A 23,196-nucleotide genomic window follows, 5' to 3' on the forward strand; every position below is an offset into this window, starting at 1 on the left:
TGTTTTATAGAAATCAAACTGATTGAACCTTTACGGTTCACCGACCTTGACAGATCATTATTAATAATTGGTAGATTTTCATCTAGGTAGGTTTGAGTCCAGGATTAATATCTTGGGTGCTATTTCAATCTATCTGGATCTCCTTTGATCATTTTTTTTCTTTTGTTTGCATTCAAACATAATTATTCTTCTTCTTGTTCTTTTCATTATTAAGAAGTCTAACTTTTTTTTTTTTCATTCCTTTTTCTCTCACTCCATTCAGCTGTCTCTGTCTCCCTCCATCCATCAAAGAAGCCGCTAAGTAAAAAAATCTTTTAATTTGACTGCCGACAGGATTGTCGGCACCCCAAACCAAAAGCTGTAATAACTTTTTTTCCATTTTTTTCTCTCTCAGCATTCAAACAAGCTCAGCCTGTCTCCTTTCCCTCCATCTGACGAGCCTGTCTCCTTTCCCTCCATCCGACTGTAAACAGTTGGCACTCCAAACAAATCCTCCAATTTAATTGCACACAGCGGCACCCCAAACCAGAAGCTGCCCACCGTCGCCTTTCCGCCGGGAATCATGCAGGTTCGGCCGGTCTACTATCCATCCTATATTTTGAATCCTAACTATGTTCGCATATTAGATACTACCCTTCGAGATGGAGAGCAGTCGCCCGGTGCTTGCATGACGAGTAAGGAGAAGCTAGACATTGCTAGGCAGCTCTCTCGGCTTCGCGTCGACGTCATAGAAGCTGGTTTCCCAAGTGCCTCTAAGGATGATTTCGAAGCCGTCCGAACCATTGCCCGTGAGGTCGGGAACGCAGTCACCGACGATGGCTACGTTCCGGTAATCTGTGGCCTGGCGCGCTGCAACAGGCCGGACATCGAGGCAACCTGGGACGCCGTCCGCCATGCTCTCCGCCCGCGCGTCCATGTCTTCATCGCTACGAGCGACATCCACCTCAAGTACAAGCTCAAAAAGTCGAGGGAGGAGGTGGTGGACATCGCCAGGAATATGGTCGCTTTCGCAAGGAGCCTTGGGTGCGAGGACGTCGAGTTTGGCACCGAAGATGCGGGAAGGTAAATTCCCTCTTACTATATGTAGATAAAATGCCGTCATTTGTGATCGTGGTTGTCGTTTCGAATCATTAGAACTGATGACAACTGTAAAATTTCGCCTGCTGGTCGGTTATACATACGATAACAGAATACGAAACAAATCAGTGTATCATGAGGAATAGGAGATAGCAATGCCATATATGTTTTCTGTCTTTCTTTAATGACAAGAGCTCTCAGCGGAGAGAACATGATCAGTGATGCCTCCACAGTCCACACGGCATCGTTCTTGAAAAGTTCAAGCATGACCCTTGTCTCAGGTTTTTCACCAGGTAGTTATGATCCAGCATCTCCAGAAGAAGATCCAAAATCTACCACAATTAAATTCTGGATGCCCAAAAAAAGGTCATGGGCAAAGGGTTCACGTTCAACAGCTAAACAAAGTATCTATTAGCATCACTTCAGTACACTCTGAAACAAATATGCTCCAAAATTAGATGCATCGATGAACCCTCTTGAGCCTCACACGGACAGTCTTTGCTAGAAAAAATAAATCAAACTCCTTTGCAGATCTTGTGTCAACATGTCATCTCATAATGTGGAACGGATCACTTTAGCCTTCGGGAGGGTCCAACACCCCAAAATATAGCTCGACCATGAAACTGCAGATACCTGAGTTCGCAGAGACCTGCAACCGAAGCAATGGAAAAGGAGAATCATTTGATTGTATTAACTTGACCTTTTCCTGTCATGCTATCTCTCTCAACCATTAGTTCACGATTTGGTTTATCTGTTCAATTTCTGAAGAAGCAGAAGTTTATGTTCTACAACACACCCAATTAGTTAAGGGAAAAAAACCTACCTTAGTAAAAAACCTTTGTGAATGGGATTGAAAAGTCTTCTATGGAACATGTGTTATGTGTGTGCAAGTCTGTATGTGCTTCATGACTATGCACGTGCACATGCATGCATTCCAAGGTACAGGATGAGTTTGTTTCTTTTAATTTCATTTTCACCTTATCCAGTGTCTATAGTCTTCTGCTCGTGGTTGATTTGTGTTTCTGTTGTGTCCTTCTGTTCAGATCTGATAGGGAGTTTCTTTATCTTGTCCTTGGAGAGGTCATCAAGGCTGGGGCAACGACCCTTAACATTCCTGACACAGTTGGCTACAATTTGCCCAATGAATATGGAAAGCTGATCTCTGATATTAAGAGCAACACCCCTGCAATTGAGAACGTGATTATTTCTACTCATTGCCATAACGATCTTGGCCTGGCTACAGCAAACACCTTAGCGGTACACAGTTTCTTGTGGTTGCCAGATAGAAGGCTTAAATTCATTGTGGAAATATATGATGCTCCTTTTGAACTAATAGCTTGAGTTATCCCAATCTAGGGTGCTTATGCTGGAGCAAGGCAATTAGAGGTTACTATTAATGGAATTGGTGAACGAGCTGGGAATGCTTCACTTGAAGAGGTGGGTTTTAATGATATATGCATATATATCGACCGGATGCATGATACAAATTATGTACTTGGGATTTCATTAACCATGTTTGCAAGGCTTGACATCCAGCCATCTAAGTTCACTTTAGTGGTTATTTCTTGTGAACTTTCACCATTGTACGAAGGTCCTTTTTGTGATAATATGCTGCTGATTTGAACTTTTTTGATCTTTGCATTTGTCTTGATGGCTTGGTGCAAAGATGCTGATATTGTAAATGGAAGAATGCTATCTTCATTTCTTTTTTGCTTTTCAAAATGATGGATCTCTTCGTACCGGAAAAAATAATTGAATTTCTAGGGCAGTCATTTTTCTAAGTGGATCTCTTTAGGTTTTCTCTTGGCTGCTTTTTTTGTTTATGCTTCTGTTGGTCTTACTCATAGGTGGTCATGACTTTAAGATGCCGAGGTAAAGAACAGTTGGGAGGACTTTATACTGGGATCAACACCAAACACATCATGATGGCTAGCAAGATGGTATGTTCAAAAAGATACTGGAAAGGGGAATTTCATTATGCTGATTCCTATGACATGAGATTTTTGCTGTGGTGTCAGTACAGGTTATGCAATATTCTGGTCTGACTGTTCAACCTCATAAGGCAATTGTTGGGGCCAATGCTTTCACTCATGAAAGTGGAATTCACCAGGCATGTGTAAAATCCTTGCACCACAAGTTAAAGCCTTAAGTTATTGACTTGTAGGATTTATGGTTTCAGGCTTTGAGCTATACTTATACTGCAGCGCAGAGTGGAATCAAACTGAATTTGATTCTGTATTTCTTTTCTTAAATTTATTAAGTGTTTGTCTACAAGAGAAGCTAGATCTGGATCCATGTATATTTGGTTAGTAGTTTTACTCAATTCCCTTAGTTCATTGACCTATATGGGTGTGGCAATTTTCAGTATTACCTAGGCCAGTGAAAGGATGTGTCCTGTTTGTATTTTGATGTGGATCGGATCCAACTAATGAGGGTCATGTTGTGTTAAAAAATCCCAACGTGTACCTGGGGCATTCTTGTTATGTTGGAACTTGGAAGTGAGTCCCATAGTCACAGAAAACGTGTTTTTTTTTTACTTTTCGTGTTTTTTTATTTTTTTCACTTTTTCCATTTTTTAATGTCAAGCAGTTTTTTTTTTTCATTTTTCATTTTTTATTTGTTGCAAATCTACTTATCTTTTTGATGTTTGTGTTATTAGTTTTTCACTTATTTCATTTTCCCCACTTTTAGTTTTCTTAAATTTTTAAAAATTTACTGTTTCCATTTTTTTTCCGTTTTTTTCAAGCTCGTTGTATTATACGTAAGAAAAACCTCGCCATTTAAAACTACAAAACGTTATTTGTGACTATGGTTGGAACATCTCATGTATTTTTATGTCTTGTGAATTCCTGATTAATGATTTAATGAGACTAGGGCATGCCCAGACAGTTTGAGGCTGCCTTGGTACTATCAAGGAGATCTCCTCTCCTGTCATCTCCGTTCTCAAGGTGAATAAAATCTGGACAAGAAGATCTGACAGCCATAACTGGAGCTGCATGAAGTTACATGTTCATTAGAACACCTGGATGTACTTTAGAAACCATTTGGAAGATCTGGAAATTAAAAATTATGTTTCTCATGTTGAAGGGCCAAGAAATTCACTTGTATGAGGTTCAAAACAAAAGTCAGGTCTCTCTCTCTCTCGCACATGCGCACACGTCTTTCATTTGCATCTGTCAATTCGAGGTCTGATTATCTGTGTCATCTTCATATTGGGGCACATAGTGGTACTCATAAAAGTAGATTCTTATTTTTTGCTTTGCCCGCTTACAGGATGGAATGCTGAAACACAAAGGTACATATGAAATAATGTCCCCTGAAGACATTGGATTGTCTCGATCTGATGAATCTGGTATTGTTTTGGGAAAGCTTAGGTATAATTCTTTTCTTTTTTTTTTGAATTATTATGGTATGGAACACATAAATAATTAACAACGTTTTGTAGTATTAGGGGTGCTGTTGTCTTTCTTCTATAGTTCTATGTATTTGATTTGCATGGCTTATAATCTCCTCTCTGCTTTATAGCTATATTCGATGTACTTTCCTCTTACCACCTTGCTCATCATAGTATTTTATGATTATGAAGTTCCATGGCTCTCTAATAACTGCGAGTTTCTTTGCAGATTCTCTTTGTAGAGATATAGCTCATGAATTAATGAATTCAGAAATCAGATACTACTGTGTTGAATCCACATGTATCTTGGATATCTGAAGTCATTCTTGCTTTTCCTAGACAAGATTTTCCAGAAGCAAGAAAACACTGAACTTAGAGATTAAAATGGGGAAGTAATGGATGTTGATATTAGTTTCTATTTTGCTAGTGGATTTACTTCTGGATTTTGGTCATACTCAGAGTCTCAGACTAGGTTACCTAGGCAGGCTTCCATGAACTAAGCACCTAAAGGTGGCAAATGGTTTAGTTGTTTAACAACTTAAAACATAATACTTTTGTCACGTTTAATGCAAGAGTGGCATGGATACGTCTTGCATAGTCCTTAAAAGTGGTTTTTTTTTTCCTCTTTTTGTTTTTTTTTTTTATGGACACGATTCCTAGACAGACTCCAGCCTCGTGAAACAGATACTTTTTTTATTGATAAAAGTTTCATTAGCAGTTGACATATACACTTTTAGTGCGGGGAAATTATGGATGATGATATTAGTGTCCATTTAGCTAAATGAGGCACCTTTGGATTCTGATCCTATTTAGACAAGCCTGCAGGCTTTTATAAACTATGCACCTCCAGGTGGCAGATGATTTATTCTATTCACTAATCAAAAGTTAAGACTAATAACTTTTGAGTACTATTGCATTCTATCCTTGTAAAGAGGCGTGTGATTTGTTTTTGATGTACATGATTCCTAAATTAACAGAAGGAACAGACATAAGCAGTTAGCATATATACTTATAAATTTTCGTGTCTGAATTTTGTAACCCCAACGTGGTTGGGCTTTGGCTATCACAAAGCACTTCGAGTCTAAATCTCATGGGCACCATCCTCTGCTGGAGATGAGGGTGCTAGTGATGGGGTTTTGTCCCTGGAGTGCAACTAAGTCTCGCTTCCTTGGTGTAGTTTCATTTTGTTAAAAAGAAAAACTGAAGAAAAAGAGTCTGAATGTTTACATGTTATGCTCCCTCTTTGTGTCCGTCTGTGCACAGTCATGTTGAGCATCCAGCACTTTTGTGTGGTCTCTTTTGCTTGGCTTACTGCTTGTGCCTCTATGTACACCTTGGAAGCCCCAACATTTGTTTGGTTGTTCAATTTGTGCGCTAAAAAGGGCTCACAGTAACTTCAAATTACCTTTTCAATTTGATTTTGAATGACCTGTCAATCCTTCAACAAAACTGTCCCTTTATAGAGCTGTCAAACTTTTTTGTTCCCACATATCTACAGCAGCCAGTTTTTATGCTTTGGTTTGGCCTAGCTTGTTTCACATTATAATGCTGCTTTGTGTGCTTTTCTAAAATTTCACTTTTTGTTTTAATTTTGGAATAGTGGGCGTCATGCTTTGAGGTCTAAACTTGTACAGGTATGCAAGTTATCTTTTTCACTTCCATCTTCTTTCTTCCTCTTATCACATTTGAAGGTTGTTTTGATCAGTTAATTAGTATATCTTGAACTTATAAGTTGTGGACTTCCTCCCCAGCTTGGTAAAGAATTAGATGGGAAAGAATTGGATGATGTCTTCTGGCGTTTCAAAACTATGGCTGAGAAGAAGAAGGTTTGTGCAAAAAGAGACAACTCTTTAGCATCTTTATCTTCATTCTTTCAGTTGAGTTCAATTTGGATATTTATCCCCAATTTTTTCATCAGTTCTATTGTCTCATCTCTACCTTAAGGGAAGTGTGGGCACGGAAAATGTGTTTGTCAGTATTTTGTGTACATAGAGATGCTTATGAAGCACAGATATAGTAATGGACCATATTTGCAAAATGTAAAATATACAAACAGATTTGTCACCATGACAGAAAGATGCATGCAATTTGAGACAGGAGCATGGACAAAATGAAGGCAAGGAGCCCACTTGCCCAGGAAACATGGGTTGCTACCTTAATGATACTGCCATACTGGATTGTAGTCTGGAAATAGCCCCGAGATTTTGAGAAAGACTATGTGGTTCTGGATATTTGACTTCTTACTATCCTGCTGGTTTATATTATTTTGGCAGTTGGGACACTCGGTAAGATTTTGACTAGGTTGTTACATAGATTACTTGATTACATGCACCATATATAGGTTTTTGTAAATACTTACATATCAAGTGCCTAAAAGATTCATCAATATTTGAAGCTCAAAAGATCATAATTCTGCATTAAAAGAAAACATTGTTCAAGTATTTATCCTTGGGAAACAGACTATAGCAAACATGGCTATGATGTTAGATTTAAAAAAATATTAAACAAAATTATGGATCTTGATTGTCATATTTCAATAGAGATAGTTTAGCTGGCAATACTCCAGTCACTCCTACACACACAGACACAGGCTACTGGCTGTTCTCTGACTATCGATCATTTTCTCTTCCAATGTACCAAACCAGGTACTTGTGTTCTGCTGATAGCAGAACTCTCTTAGCATACTTGCATATGTGCCTGGAATCAGAACATTCAACTACCAGTTTATATTGTTGGCGTGGCTTATTCCCGGTCCTCCCGGCATTAAGGATTGAAAGATGTGCTTTTTCTATTTGCATTGTATGTTGTTTTAAGAATTGAAAGATCAAACATGCATATAATACAATTCTTTTGAATTTTGTTCATTTTCTATGTTGGTAAAAAGTGATCATGTTCAACTATCCTTGATTTTGTATCATTTTGCTATTAGATATTATGCTCATTTTCTCTTTTCTTAGTCAAAGTAATCCCTTGTGTTAATTACAGCATCTAAGTGATGAAGATATAGAAGCATTAGTTTCTGATAAAATCTTCCAGCCTCAAACAATTTGGTCTCTGGAGAATGTACAGGTATAATACATTTTATCTTATCCCGTACTTTTCCCATCACAAGATGCTTGTTGCTTATGATTTCTATAATGCAGGTTACTTGTGGAACCTTGGGTCTTTCAACAGGAACTGTTAAATTAGTTGGACCTGATGGTGCAAGACATGTAGCATGTGCAGTTGGCACAGGCCCTGTAGATGCAACATATAAAGCTATTGATAGCATTGTACAGGTAGACTCAAAACTATTTCCTTTATTTGATCCATTCCCAATCACAATATGTTCTTTGTATACACCAAAAGAACTTTCTGTTGTTTATGGGATTTGATTTCTTGTGAAAATAGATAGTTATAAGATAAGAACTTTTTCATCAAGAGAAATGAGAATACTTTATTGGCAAGCAGAAAATTCAGGTTCACATTATGCACATATCGTCACCGTTTCCCACATTGGAACGTCTGACATTCTTGCCTTTCGTTTCTTCTCTCTTTATCTTCTTGCTGTGTATTGTTATTGGAGATTTCTCACACCTGTGGCTGTATATTTCCAACTTAATCTCAATTATGTTTTTACCTTTTTGACATTTGCATCAAGACTTTTGCCTCTCAACTGATTATAAGAGGGTATTTTATATCCAGATTCTATAGAAATAATTGCATTTGTCATATCCTAGAAATGGAATGAGGTTGGTACTACATGCATTACAGAATCATCTCCCAACTTCATTTTTTGCCTGTCCGATCATATGTTTGGGACTCGTTGTTTTGAAAACATGAAGCCGTATGAGGAAAAACTTTTGATTGAGTCCGAAACACTCAACCTGCCACTGGGTGTTCTACCACAAGACTTGTCACCTAGTTTCGCTCTTGTCTTTCTGCTAAAACTAACCATATGGTCTTACGCTAGCATTTGCAGGATCAAAAACAGGGAGCATAACATCATCCTCATTAACCTCATCCACGAGGGCTCACCATAGTCCATTTATGCTTCTTTCATATCTTTCCTAGCTTTTTTTTACTTTTAAAGCATTTGTCATGTACATAGATTTCCACTGCTGGCACTGATATTGATTTGTCAGTGCACAGAGCAACATTCTGATGTGCCTCGGCTAAATGGTGTTTTGGCTGAGCGACCCCTACTAATAAGCCTTTTCTTTGTGGTAGTTGCAACTTACAAATGATTTTCAGTTGATTATTTTCCTTCACCTATGTGCACCTTTGTCGCTGGGGGTTATTTGAAGTCAATCTTTAAAAGCAGTAGAAATCTATCGTAAAAAGTGGAAGGTTTTATATAGAGGTGGGCATTGGGCCGGGTACCGGACGGATACCTGGTACCCAGCCTGATCGGGCCTGGGTTTGGGCTGGTTAAAATGAAGAATATTTTTTTTAAATATAAAATAATATTTTTTGAATATAAAGTACATTTTTAATAATAACATATATATTATTAGTAAAATAAAAATAATATTAAAAACTTACCGAGTTGAATCGAGCCTCGTCAGGCCCAGGCTCGGGTTTTGATCATCGGGCCAGCCCAATATGCCCAGGCCTAGTTTTATACCTTTGGTGGTATAAATTGAAATCCCCTCTTTCTTCAACTGTAAATCAATATCTCATGTGTAAATCTAGCTTTAAATCAATGTTTTCTGCCCCTAGGTGGCAAGTTCTCCTCATACGTAACCTGTAAGCAGCCTTCAACAACTTGAGCTCAGGATAACTAGTAAATATACCAGAGGGTCGTGTTTGTAGGGTTGTCTTCCTTGGTGGGCTCCATGTGTCGTATAAAGTGGGTGGCATGCATTTCTCAGATTTATGAAGTGTGTTTTCTCGGTAAATGTTGATAATTCTTGTGTCCATCTGAACGTTACATATATTAAACCAGATGGGAAATAAAGGAATTTATATTTATACAGTGATATGTTTTTACTTGGTGGATATGAATCATGCTTGTCTTCTTCAGAGCTTGACAAGCAAAAATCCTAGTTTTACTTCTCTTTGTTCATTTACCTATGCTTTGTAAATATATGCGAGTTTCTGGTAAATGTGCCCAAAGTATATGTGAGCTTGATGATCTGCTTCTGCTTTCTGTTTTAAAATTTTGGTGCTGGACTCAATTATCAACTTAATCTCTGGTTTTTGAAGGTGCCAGTAACACTTCTAGAATACAGTCTAAATTCTGTCACCGAGGGTATTGATGCAATAGCCCATACACGGGTAGTTATACGTGGGGAGAACAGCCATACGGCTACACATGCCTTAAATGGGGAAACAATCCATCGCACTTTCAGGTTTGAGAGATATCTGCTAACTGGTGTTGACTTTTGTTAAATGCATTTGGCATGTTTTCACTTCTGAAAAATACTGTTCTGCTTCCTGGAATTAACTCTTGTTCGATGTTCAGATTGACTGAAAACTGTGTTTCTCTTTCAGTGGTTCAGGAGCCGAGATGGATGTTGTTGTATCTAGTGTTCGGGCATATGTGAGTGCTCTGAACAAGATGCTAGGTTTCAAGTCTGCTTCATCGAGAAAGACATTGAACAGCAGCCAAGAAATTGTTGGGAAGGAATCGCTTGCTTTTGTTGATTAACAATGAATGCTTGAAAATGGAAATTTGAGTGGGTGAAAACAGTTTGAAACGAAGAACGAAGTCATTGAGTCAAGGTCACATTAAGGAGATTGTTGTTCGTGGGCACATAAGTTCAAGATGTGATATGTGCCTGACCGTAGAATGTCCACCCTAAGGATATGCTTGTAGCAAACAACAAAGATTTGATTATTCAGTAGCAAATTGTTCTATTATTTCAAAATATTACCTATTTGCAAGCTAAATTTTCCATTGCATTGCGGTATACCAGAGACGGTGTTAACTTTTCTAGAGTAAAGAGTTTTTATGAGATATACATGGCATTAGAGAATATTATGTCTAGTAAATGAAATTCTGTATCTTATATAGTTTTTTATCATTTTGTATATGATATTATAGCATCAATATATTCCTAATTCGATGTTTAAGTTTCTTATTCTTCTAAAATTAGAAGTCAGGTTCAGGTAGGTCCGGTCGTGACTTGATTTGGAGTCACTCTAAGTCAGTTCTCTAAAATTAATAGGCATACAGCAACCACACATAATTCACCGCTTGGACCTTACACCACGCAATGATAAATTTAAGTATCTAAGGTTCCTCGAGAATTCACATATAAAGTCATTAATCTAAGTAAGAAACAAAAATCTTCCACGTTTCTTTAGCTGTTTGACTAAGCACTTCTTTATCATCCTTTGGAGGTGAAGGTGGCGGTGGCAGGGACTGCACTGATGGTTGTGGTGGATCATTTATCATTTTCTTATTTAGAGTTAGGAACTGTTATATCTTTCAAATTTTCAGTAGGTTGATCATTTTGTTCCTCAAAATCATGAATTGTTTAATCAGCATCATCTAAGCTTGCAATAGCTTCTTCTCTCATACATGAACATGTGGAGGTACGTAAGGGCAAACTTTGGTACCTGTGTCGTCATACCCGTACTCATGTTGCCGTACCTGACCCAAAGTGAGTACTTGGATACACTTGGGTACTTCTTATATCGAAAATGATTCAAACTCCTTAATTTTACTTTATTTAAAATTTTTCAACTCAGTTTTCATTTTGATTTTAAAGTTATTGTTCATTAACATGGAATATTTTTTTAATTTATATCATTTGTTTATTTAAATGTTACTTTCATTTTGACTTTTTTGATTATTTTGCATATATACATATATATACCTTGCCGTACCTTCGTATCTACATTTTCTAAAGTTGTCGTATCTGTACCCATAACTCCATACTCATACCCGAACCAAATTTGCATCCCCATGCTTTTGGGTGCATTTCATGAGCCAGTTCGGCTTTCTATCTCGTAGAACTGCCTTGTGATTTAAGTTGCATGTGAATGAATCACCTCTCCTACACAGGTTTTTCCCGGTAAAATGATGGATCACTTCTCTTACTTTTTTTATTTTCTCACTAGCCTATAGGAGAAGTATAGTCTTTTCATTTTTCATGCAGGTATAACCAGCATGCATGTTGATTATTCGATGTGTAGGATCTTACAAAATGATGTAAGGTTGTGGTCTAGCACACAATTTTGTTCTGAAGTCAGAAGTTATTTCCACTCCCATCATTGTAATGTTTATTGGATGGCATCCTAAATGTACTACTAGTTGAATTGGTGTTGCTTATTTGGTGTATTTGACTGTGTAGAATTGATCTGCACTAGGCTGTATATCTAGGAATAACCTGCCTCCCCCTATACCAGTTTGAGTGTTATTTATTTCTGGGAGAATTGACATCTTTATCAAATTTACTTGCGCTTTTTCTGGTTTGTGTAAGGTACTGGTATGATACTCCTGTTTTAGATGTGAAAAAATGATGTATTTCAATGAAGAAAACCAGATGGGAAGCCGTTTGGGAGACAGAGAATGAGAATCAGTACAATTTTTTTACCTCCAGCTATACATCTGTTCACATTTTTGTTCATTGAATTTTAAAGGGTCCACTCGTGGCAGTCAAATGAGATGGTTTGACGGAGAGTGCAGTCCAGCTTGCCCCGCTGGTGAATGCAAGGCTAGCAAGCATCACCCCTGTTGGTGTAGGATTTACGGTGTACCGACAAGCTAACCAAATCTACTGCTGGTCTCTAGTGTTTTGCATATGCAACTTTAATTTTTGAAACCCAAGCATGGGCCCAGCCCAATCCGGCAGAGTTAATTTTTTTTAATATAAAATAAAAAATTTTAAATATAAAATTATTTTTAATAATAAAATATATATCATTATTAAATAAAACCAATATAAAAAATAACTCGAGCTGAATAGGGCCTCGTTGGGCCGACCTGAGCTGGCCCAATACATTATTGTGTAAGCCTAAGACAGCTTTTTCAGGCCCAAACCCAGGCCCGATTGGGCTGAGTATGAGGTACCAGCCTAATGCCCAAGCTTAAAATTAATAGTGCTTTATAAAAATCAAACTGACCATAGAACTTTCATCGACCTGGACGGATCATCATTAATAATTGGTAGAATTTCATCTAGGTTTGAGTCAAAAATTAATAACCTAGGTGCGGATTCCAATCTATCTGGATCCGTGCTTTGACCAATCAATTTGGATCAGTATTTTTTGCGACCAACATCCAAATCCCTTTAGGAGCTCACGAGGAATTTATGTGGTATAAAAAACTAAATTACCTTAATCTAAATCGAGTTTAGATATCCGACGGCAAACTCAAATTTAGTTAATTATATCGAGACTCGACCCGTTTGCATCCCTCCGACTGGATTGGCGGCAAGATCCTTTCACTAATTAGATTCGGAACCAGAACTGTGACTGAGTCCGCTGACATCATTTTAACGCCCCCTTCAGTTCCCTCTCACTAGTAAGTACGAAAATCCTCCAACTTGGCTGCAGCCGCCCACGACAGAGCAGAGGAGGAGCGAACAGATTCCTATGGCTTCATTAGTTCTAAGCCATAACTTCAGCATCTGTAATAGGTCCTATTGTATCATTGGCACCCCAAACCAGAAGTTGCGCACCTCAGCATTCTGGCCGAGGATAGTAAGTTGCTGTGTTGGGCAATCCCAACTGGTCTACTACTTGTCGCACATTCTGGATCCCAACTACGTTCGTATGGGAAGCAATCGCCCAGCACCACCATGACCAGCAAGAAGAAGCTCGACATCGCTATACAGCTCTCCTAGCTTGGTGTCGACAACATAGAAGCTAGTTTCCAAACGGCGCAGCCATGCCTGGTCAGGTCCGCCAGGCCAAGCCTGGCCAGGACACAGCCCAAACCGAACACGCCCGGCCAGGACATGGTCGACTATGCCTAGCCTGGTCTGGCCAGGACATGTCCGTCCAGACCCGACCACGTCCGATTGGGCCACGGCCAGCCAAACCCTACGACAGCAGCCCAACCCAGCTCGGCCATGTCCGCCAAGCCACGCCCAGCTCAGCCCGGTCCACCAGGCCATGCCCAGATAGGTTCACCACGCTTGGCCAGGTATGCCAAGGCTGGCCTTGGCCGTCCAATCTAGCCCCACTAGGCATGGTATAGGCCATGGCCGCCCAGTCTGGCATTGGCCAGGTACGGTCTATGCCACGGCCCACCACACCCAGCCAGGTCCGGTGGGTCATGACGGGGACAAGGCCGGGCCATGGTCGACCATGTCAGCCCGGCCTGGCGAGGTCCTTCCTGGACAAGGCCGGCCAGGCCACGTGCGTAGATTCTAATCTATCCCGATTAGTGACCAATCTATTTGGAACAAATTTTTTTTTTTTGTGACCAACATCCAAAATCCCTTTAGCAACTCATAAAAAATTTTTATGGTATAAAAAACTAAATTACCTTAATCTAAATCAAGTATGGATGACCGACTCCAAACAAAAATTAGTTAATTATATTGAGACCCGACCCCTGTTTGCATCCCTCGAAGTAGATTGGCGGCGGGATTGAGTCCCCTCACATAATTTCATCGCCCTTTCAGTTCACTCTCACTGATAAGTACGAAAATCCTCCAACTTGGTTGTAACCACTGACAGCAGAGTAGAGGACTGAGCGGATTCCCATGGCTTCATTAGTCCTAAACCCAAACTTTAGCATCCATAATGAATCCTACCGTATCGTCGTTAACCCAAACTAGAAGTTGTGTGTCTCTGCCTTCCGGCTGAGGATTGTCCGCAGCTGTGATGGGTAGTCCATGTCGGTCTACTACCCGTCGGACATCCCGGATCCCAACTACGTTCGCATATTCGATATTATCTATCACGATCGGGAGCAGTTGCCTGGCACCACTATGACCAGCAAGGAGAAGCTCAACATCGCTATGCAGCTCTCTCGGTCCGCTACGCCACGACCTGGATGGGCCACACCAAGCCATTACACGACCGGCCATGCCTAGCCAGGTCCGGCAATTCTGGCCCAGGTACGTCCATGCCACTGCCGGCAAATACCGGCCAGGGCACGGTCGGGCTTGGCCATCCAAACCCGGCTATGTCCAACTGAGTCACGGCCGGCCATGCCTACCCTGGTCCAACCATGCTTAGTGTGGTGGCCAGGCCTTGGCTGTCCAATCTGGCTTTGGGTAGATCCGGTCCAAGCCACGGGAGGCCAGTACTGGGCATGACCGATTGGGCCATGGCAGCCCAACCTAGTCGGCCACGTCACGCTGAGTGACTGAGTCCGCTGACATCTTTTCATTGCCCCTTTAATTTCCTTTTGGCTGAAGATCGTCTGTTGTTGTTAGGCAGTCCCGACCGATCTACTAACCATCGCACATCCTGAATCCCAACAAGGTTCGCATATTCAATATTGTCCACCATAATGAGGACCAGTCACCCAGCCCTCCCATGACCAGCAAGGAAAAGCTCAACATCATAGAAGTTGGGCTCGACATCATAGAAGCTGGTTTGCCGATGGCCGACAGCCCAGCACGGCCAGGACACGGCAAACCAATAACAACCAAGTCTGGTTGGGCCACGGTCAGGCATGGTTGTCCAAAACCGACATGTCTGGCCGGGTGATGGTAGGCCAGACCCGTCCAGGACCGGCTGGGCCATTGTCGGCCAGACCCTGCCACGACAGCCTAGCCACGCCAGCCTAGCCACGCCACGATCGGCCACATCAGCCCATCTTGGCCATGCCTAGCCCTGCTGACAGACCACGCCCATCCACAGCAGCGGGGTGCGAAGTGACTGAGTCTGCTGACATCATTTCATCAGCCCCTTCAGTTCCCTCACACTGATGATGACTGCGAAAATCATCTAACTTGGCTGCAGCCGCTGACAACAGAGTAGAGAAGAAGCGAACATATTTTCATTGTTTCATAAGTCATAAACTCTAACTTTAGCATCCGTAATAAGCCATACTGTATCGTCGGAACCCCAAACCAATAGTTTCCAGTCTCTGCCTTTTGGCCGAAGATCGTCTGTTGTTGCACTGGGCAGTCTCGGCCGGTCTACTAACCATCACACATATCGGATTCGTTCTACGTTCGCATATTTAATACTACCCACCGCGTTTGGGAGCAGTCGTCCGACGCCACCATGATCATCCAGGAGAAGCTCGACATCGCTAGGCAGCTCTCCTGGCTTGGTGTGGACATCATATAAGGTAGTTTTCCAATGGGCCGACAGCCAAGTGCGTCCATGCCCTACCAAGTCCACTAGGCCATGGCCGGAACTGGCCACACCCAGCCAGGACATGGCCGGCCATGCCCAACTAATTCTGGCCAGGCTAAGACCCGAATTGTCCCTCCAATCTGGCCCGACCAAGTCCACTAAGGCACGACCCGGCTCATCCACATCGGCCATGTCCAGCCAAGCCATGGCCGTCCAATCTGTCTCAGACAAGTACTGTCCAGGCCACGGCCGGCCAGACCCAGCCCAGCACGGTCACGCCTGGCAGCCCAGCTCGGCTAGGTCCACCACGCCAGGCCAGGTCCGCTGGCCACAGCCAGCCAAGTCCGCTAGGGCAAGCCACGCCCAACCAGGTTCATCCAAGACATGGCCGGCCATGGCCAACCAACTTGGCCAGGCCACGCGAGCAAATTCCAATCTATTTGGATTAGGTTTTTTTTTTGTGACCAACATCTAAATCTCTTTAACAACTCATAAAGAATTTCTGTAGTATAAAAAACTAATTACCTTAATCTAAATCGAGTTTGGATGTCCGACTGCAAACTGAAATTTAGTTAATTATATCGAGACTCGACCCGTTTGCATCCCTCCGACTGGATTAACGGTAGGATCCGTTCACTAATTAGATTTAGAACCAGAACTAGCAAGGCAGTGGGATGCTGAGTGATTAAGTCATCTGACATCATTTCATCAACCCCAGTTCCCTCTTGTTGATCAGTACCAAAATCATCCAACTTAGCTGCAGATGCCAACAGTAGAGCAAAGAAAGAGCGAGCGGATTCCCATGGCTTCATTAGTCCTAAACCCTAACTTTAGCATCTGTAATGGGTCCTACCGTATCGTTGGCACCCCAAACTAGAAGTTGTGTGCCTCTACCTTCCAATCGATGATTGTTTGCTGCAGTGCTGGGTAGTCCCGATCGGTCTGCTAACCGTCGCACATCCGAGGTCCCAACTACGTTCTCATATTCGATACTATACACTGCGATGGGGAGCAGTTGCTCGGCATGATGATCACCAACAAGGAGAAGGTCGACATCGCTAGGAGTCTCTCCCGACTTGGTGTCGATATCATAGAAACATGTTTTCCAACAGCCGACAGACTAGCACAACCACACTCGACCAAGTCCACCAGGCCACGGCCTGGACCAGCCACGCCTAGCTAGGACACAGCCGGCCACGACCGGCCATGCCTAGCCATGTCTCGCTAGGACAAGGCTGGCATTGGCCGTCCAATCTGGCCCGGCCAGGTCTGCGAGGCCACGGCCCAATCCAGCTATGCCCGGTCAAGACACGGTCTGCCATGGCCAACCTAGTCCGGCCAGGCCAAGGTTGTTCAATCTGGGTCGCCCAGGTACGTTCCAGGCCACGACCGGCATGGCCGCCCATACCTGGCCTTGTCCGGTGGGGTCACGGCCAACCAGACCTGGTTGGGTTTAGCTGGGCCATGGTCGGCCAGGCCTTGCCACGGTAGCCCAACCCAACCCGGCCATGCCATAGCTGACCACGTTAACCCATCCCGACCATGCCTGGCAGCCTGGCCAGGTACGCCATGGCCGGCCACACCTAGCCAGATTCGTCCAGGACACGATAGACCATGGCCATCCAATTTGGCATGGTACAGGCCATGGCTGGCCATATTTCTGTCCAGATTCCCACCAGACCCTACCATGACAGTGCAGCCATGCCCGGCCGCCCACGGTAGCCAGCTAGCCATGCCACGACTGACCACGCCAGCCCTTGACTTGGTCATGAAAAGGATTAAAGGCCTATTTCACAACATAGTCCAAAAGCCCTGTGGATTATTTTGCCAAAGACCCAACTAAGCCCAAAGACCTTGACCACGTATAAAGGCGTGGTCGATATCACAACCACCATTTATGAGCTTTGGCCCGTTGAGGCCCCTAATGCGAGAGTGGTCTTCATTCCGCAAATGAAGAGTCAAAGTTATGTTTCACCTATCAGATCTTTGATAGTATGTTGTCATGTGCCCGCAGTGTCCATGTATGTACTTGTGTCTTCGTAGTAAGCCTGAAAAGATGCCAATACTCTAAAAAGCAGGTACAAGAAGCCCAACTTCAGCCCTCGAGGCATCCGAATTGACTACCAGAGTTTCTTCCGCGAACGATCAGTTTTGTTGTCCACTGCAATTGCCATGTTCATGACAGGTGCCACCATCGCCATAATCTGACTAGATATCTTGAACAGGAGCAGAGCAATTTGTCGTCTCCAGTCCCTGGACAGAGAGATTCGACCACGCCATGGCCGAGCTGGACTGCCATTGTCGGCTGGGTTAGGCTGGGCTGGGTTGTTGTGGTAGGGTCGGACCGGCCTGGCCCGATCGGACCTGGTCGGCCGTGGCTTGGACCATACCTGGCTGAGCTAGATTGGACGGACCTTGCTGGGCATGGCCGGCCGTGTACTGGCCGGGTGTGGCTGGGCCGGGCCGTGGCCTGGCAGAGCATAAAATAACAAGCAAGGAGAACATAGGAACCGACAAATAGAAAAAATGAAGAGGAAATCATATATAAAAGAATAAATAATTTCACGATATGAGAATCACCACTTACAAGTATGCAACCTACCTAGTCGGAAGAAAAAAAGGAAATTTAGAACTACTCGAACCTAATTACGTAAGTGGCAATACATGGCCAACAGCAAAAAGAATCGGATTCTTATTGCGATGAGCATTCTAGATTGTTTCCTTCCACAAGAAAATTAAGACGAAAGAACTTCAACAAGCAATATCCCTAGGATCCACATATCCAACAAAGAAGATCAAAACATGGATCATACTCAGTCACTCTCTTGAAAGCGAAATCTTGACTATGAGTTCGTACGATCCACATATCCAACAAAGAAGATCAAAACATGGATCATACTCGGTCACTCCCTTGAAAGCGAAATCTTGACTACGAGTTCGTTCATTGTATCAGACACAGAAGGAAAACAAGGACAACAACAAGGTAAAAGGAGGAAATGGCATCATTGTTCACCCTTGAAGAAGGGAAGGAAACTCGAAGGCCAGAGTCCTCGAGAACATGGCAGAGGATCCTCCAGTGTAGCTGAGATGACGAGCGATTGAGTACAACTAAAAATGAGATTACGTAAGAATGTCTTGTGAAAATGGCGGTGACGCAGGCAGAGCGAGATTAAGCGGCACTGTCATTAATGCTCACATGTTTTTTTTTTAACGATAGATTTTTTTAAACAATCCAACAACATCTACAACATAGAATTTCCTTTCTAAACTATATATGATAAGAATCAACAATACCTTATTCTTTTAGTGTTTAATTATTAGATATCATGTTTGTTGAAACGAGAATACAGTATTTTTAAAATGTAAATTCTTCACGCAGTTCTATTTTAAAACTACAATGTTTTTATTATTAAATGCTTCTTAAGAATTTTTGTGTCTAAAACCACAATTAGTTGAACCCTCTCCAGTACTACCATTCGTGAGGATGAGTTATTTTTGTTCAACTAGTCCCCACTTAGAGATGATCGAGAAAATAAGGACTGGTTGTCCTTTGAATTTGAGAAATGAGCTAGCCAGGTGCTCTGGGACAGATCGCACATTCTTTCCAATGTGAATAGGATGTCAACGATCGGATATCCATCTGAATTGCTTTCAAAAAATCGAATATGGTAAGCAATTTAACATCCGAATGAGAAAATCAGATTGAATTCGGATTTAAGAAATCACATCCGATCGGATATGGATTCAGATTCGGTTTTAAATAAATATCCGTTCGGATACTATCTTAACAAGTCTATCCGAATCTGAACTGTGAGTTGATATCCAAATTATAACTTGCTATCGAATCTGAACTGTGAGTTGATATCCGAATTATAACTTGCTATCGAATCCGAACCACAAGAGTTGATATCTGATTCCGAAGAGAGCTGATATCCAAATCTTGTAACCTAATATCTGAATCTGAACTGCAAAAATTGATATATGAATCCTATAGCTTAATATCTATTTTGAAGTTGCAACTTATGACAATGGTAGAATGTTTGGGCAAAAGGTATAGCCAAATACACTAATTTAGGTCATGGTACAAGAAGAATATAAATTATATATAAAAGTATTATCTAACTAAGAGCTAATGACTTCCATGGAATTGTATATAATAATAGCTCTATAGTTATCATATATAATATTTAACTTAAAATATTTAAAACTATATCATGTGAAACTAATTAATTAATAATTAATATTATCTTTAATTTTAAATGTTTTTTGTGTAATCAAGCAAACTATTATAGTTAAGGCATCAACTAAACATGTATTTATTTAATTGAAAATAATAAAAAAACTTCAATAAACAAATTTCAACAAAATGGGCAATTTTAAAAATATGAAAGTTAAACTCAAATAAATATATTTAATATGAAAAAACTGTTGAACTCATAAAAAGTTTTATTAATCAAATTATCAATTACTTATTTAATCAATCAAGTAAATTATTTTGTGTAATCATATAATTGTAAAAGTCTTAGGTATTTGATATATAACACAAAATTCACAAATTTAAAAACAAAAACCTTTAACTAGCAGGAAAACAACAAATTGTTTGATTTAATAAACTATTTGATATATGATCTTATTAAAGCTAAGGGAACTAACTCAAAGAGTTAGTGATGATGTGGAGCGAATGAAGGTCCGACATCATTGAACACTCTTTTTATGGATGTAACACAAATATTTTTAATTAACTCAATGAAATTAAAAAAATTCATTAAATAATGTCTTTGTTAAAAGAGAAATAATATGAATCACCTGATTTAATAATTCGCAATAAGTGATCATCATGAAATAATTATTTACTCATTTAAAATATGTTATTTAAAAATAGACAAATCAATGTTCAATATGCACACTTAGTATGAAAAAAATATGAAAGTCATATGAATAACTTGTGGAAAAAATATACAAACTATATGAAAACTTGTAGAAAAAGTGTGAGAACCACATGATAAACTTGTTTATTGAGAAAACTATTTGTCTAATTACTCAAACATATCATTTTCTTGAACATGCAACATTGTAAAAAATTTATTTAGTTGATAAACTAGTTGTTTGAGATAAGTATTAAAAAAATGAGACTTGATCAATGAATGTACGTGAAAATAATATAACATATCTTTAAATGACTTGAAGATATATAAACCAAATATGACAAATTATGAATATGAAAAACTTATTGAGAAAATTGATAAGCTAACAGTTAAAACATCTTAACCAACTAGGTCAAAATTAAGTAATAAATATTTTGTTCATAAAAAGAAAATATGAAAATCTAAAAGATCAAAATAAAATTATTTATTCAAAATTCGACAACATTATTTGTATGACAAGTGTGGCTTCCTTCTTCAATGTGGAAATGTTTTGTGTTTTGTTTGAGGGCTATAACCAGTAACCCCTCTATAAAAAAAGGTGGACGACATCAAAAGGTGAGGAAAAGAGAAAAAAAATGCGGCAAGAGCTGAGAGAAGCTGACTGAAGCCCAAAGGTAGAGGGGGTGAGACAAGGTGGCCATTGCATTGTTGTGAATAGTCTAGCTGGTATTGCTCTATTCTGGTTCACTGTTCTTTCGGTCATTCCTAATCACCTTTTAACTAAAGATTCATTTTTCATTGTATTTCTTTCTTGCTCTGGAGTTGGATAGGGAACGAGTGGAGTCTATGGGAGGTGTTTAGAGTCCTATGTTTAGAGTCAATGCATTATTATTTCGAGCAATGGGTTTGCAGAATGACACCTGATATAAACCAACTAAGCGCAAGGATTGTGTCCATATTATACACAACTTGCAATTGAAGAAAAAGTTGTCCACCTTACTAGCAGTGATGGGGAAATACACAACACAATGTAGACTTTTGTTTCCTCTCAAAGTTTTGTTTTGAGAATTAAAGGTTTTTGTTCCTTTCCCACCAATTACTTTCATTTGTATGTTATAACAGTTTAAGTGTATATCACTCTTGAGTTCTTCTAGAGAGATTCCATCAAGTTTCTTTGACAACCTCAAGCGGCAGAAGATTCAGTAAATTTTACGATTATGAAATGAGGCGTTCAAGGCTTCAGACTATATAATTTTTTGCAGATGCCTAGATATTTAATGGAAATGCATTAGGCAGTCTATGGGGTGGCTAGCCCTTTATACTTTGGGCGTTCTTTGTTTTTTTAAAAAAAAAGAACCATTGGTAATTAATGTCCTTGGAGGCGTGGATTATCTCGCTAGCCAGTCTTCAGTGGAACAAATGACAAGTTATTTTTACATGGTTAAAGTATTCTTGGACTGGATTATGTTATTGACTCATTGGGGCAGATGGTTTTCATATTTCGGTTATGTGATGTTTTCCTCAAATACATGATGCTTTGTTAGGCAGCACGTGCAGCTATTGTAGCGACAATGTCTTAGGAATTGCCTAGTGGGTCCTTTCTCAACAAATGGTGGAATTTGTTTAGCAGTTTAAAAGTTAGTTTGGATTTCAAATTTGAAAGTCTTTTGATCAGAATGGGATCTTTAAATATAAAATTTGGATTTGGATTGAAATCAGATATTGAATTAGAAAGTCGGATTCAAATTTTAATCGGATTTTAAATTGAAAAGACGGAATCGGATTTCGATTTGAATGTCGGTTTCAGATAGGAACCGGATTTGGTTCTAAAAGTCAGATGTGCATTTGGATTCGGAACCAAATTTTGATTTAAAAGTCAGATTTGGATCGGGACCAGACATGGTTTTAAAAGTCGGATTCAGATATTGTATAAATTTTTTTTCATTCACATTCGTATCGGAATTCGAATTCAAAAATATATGAAAAATCAGATATGATAAAGAGTATATTTGATCCAAATCCGATTGATCCAAATCCGATCTGTTGACATACTTAGGACATGTGTACTTACTTCATTGGGTTTGTATTGTGAAGGAGTTATAATATATATTATCCAAAACTTCTGTGGATTTTTGCAGAGATTTCAGGTTATGTTCGACAGTCAGACATTCATTCTCCACATGTAACTACTCAAGCAGCTGTGCCAAGGTCAATTTTTCGACCGTCGCCTAAAGATTTCAAGCAATTTATTCCTTTCTTCAATTTGTGCTTCTTCTTGTGAGGTGTCAAGGCTCATCCCAGTGTCACGGAAAATGGATTTGAAATGCCCTATTGTTTGCATTTTGGATGAGCAAATCTGAGTTTATAGCCCCGTAATTTTAAAGCCAAATTTGTCTTTCCATGCTGTCATAAAAGTTTCAATAAATGTCCCAGGGTTGCTGAATCCAACCTATGACACCAACTTCTGTTTAATCCACTGTGTATTACTTTCACTCTTAAAAGGCCACTACACATTCGCTCCTCCAACATGACCTGCTCAAATCTATTTCCTTTATCTTTAGTTTCTATTAAAGAAGAGTTTCTATTAAAGAGAGAAGAAGGAGCCAATAAGTGAAGCTGTTGTATCAAGCTTACACAAAGACACACACACACACACTGAGAAAA

General features: G+C 40.3%; 1 protein-coding gene across 1 annotated transcript; it reads left to right on the forward strand.

Moving 5' to 3' along the window:
* The first annotated feature begins 399 nt into the window (after positions 1-399).
* LOC116249719 (2-isopropylmalate synthase 2, chloroplastic-like) lies at positions 400-10,400 on the forward strand. The gene is made up of 12 exons (XM_031622939.2): positions 400-1,062; positions 2,121-2,334; positions 2,434-2,514; positions 2,925-3,017; positions 3,101-3,187; positions 4,351-4,451; positions 6,072-6,105; positions 6,223-6,297; positions 7,457-7,540; positions 7,615-7,749; positions 9,659-9,804; positions 9,947-10,400. The coding sequence occupies exons 1-12, from the start codon at positions 563-565 to the stop codon at positions 10,101-10,103; spliced, it is 1,707 nt and encodes a 568-aa protein (XP_031478799.1). The 5' UTR covers positions 400-562; the 3' UTR covers positions 10,104-10,400.
* Positions 10,401-23,196: the final 12,796 nt, after the last annotated feature.

Source organism: Nymphaea colorata, chromosome 3, assembly GCF_008831285.2.
Source record: "Nymphaea colorata isolate Beijing-Zhang1983 chromosome 3, ASM883128v2, whole genome shotgun sequence".
Lineage (NCBI taxonomy): Eukaryota > Viridiplantae > Streptophyta > Magnoliopsida > Nymphaeales > Nymphaeaceae > Nymphaea > Nymphaea colorata.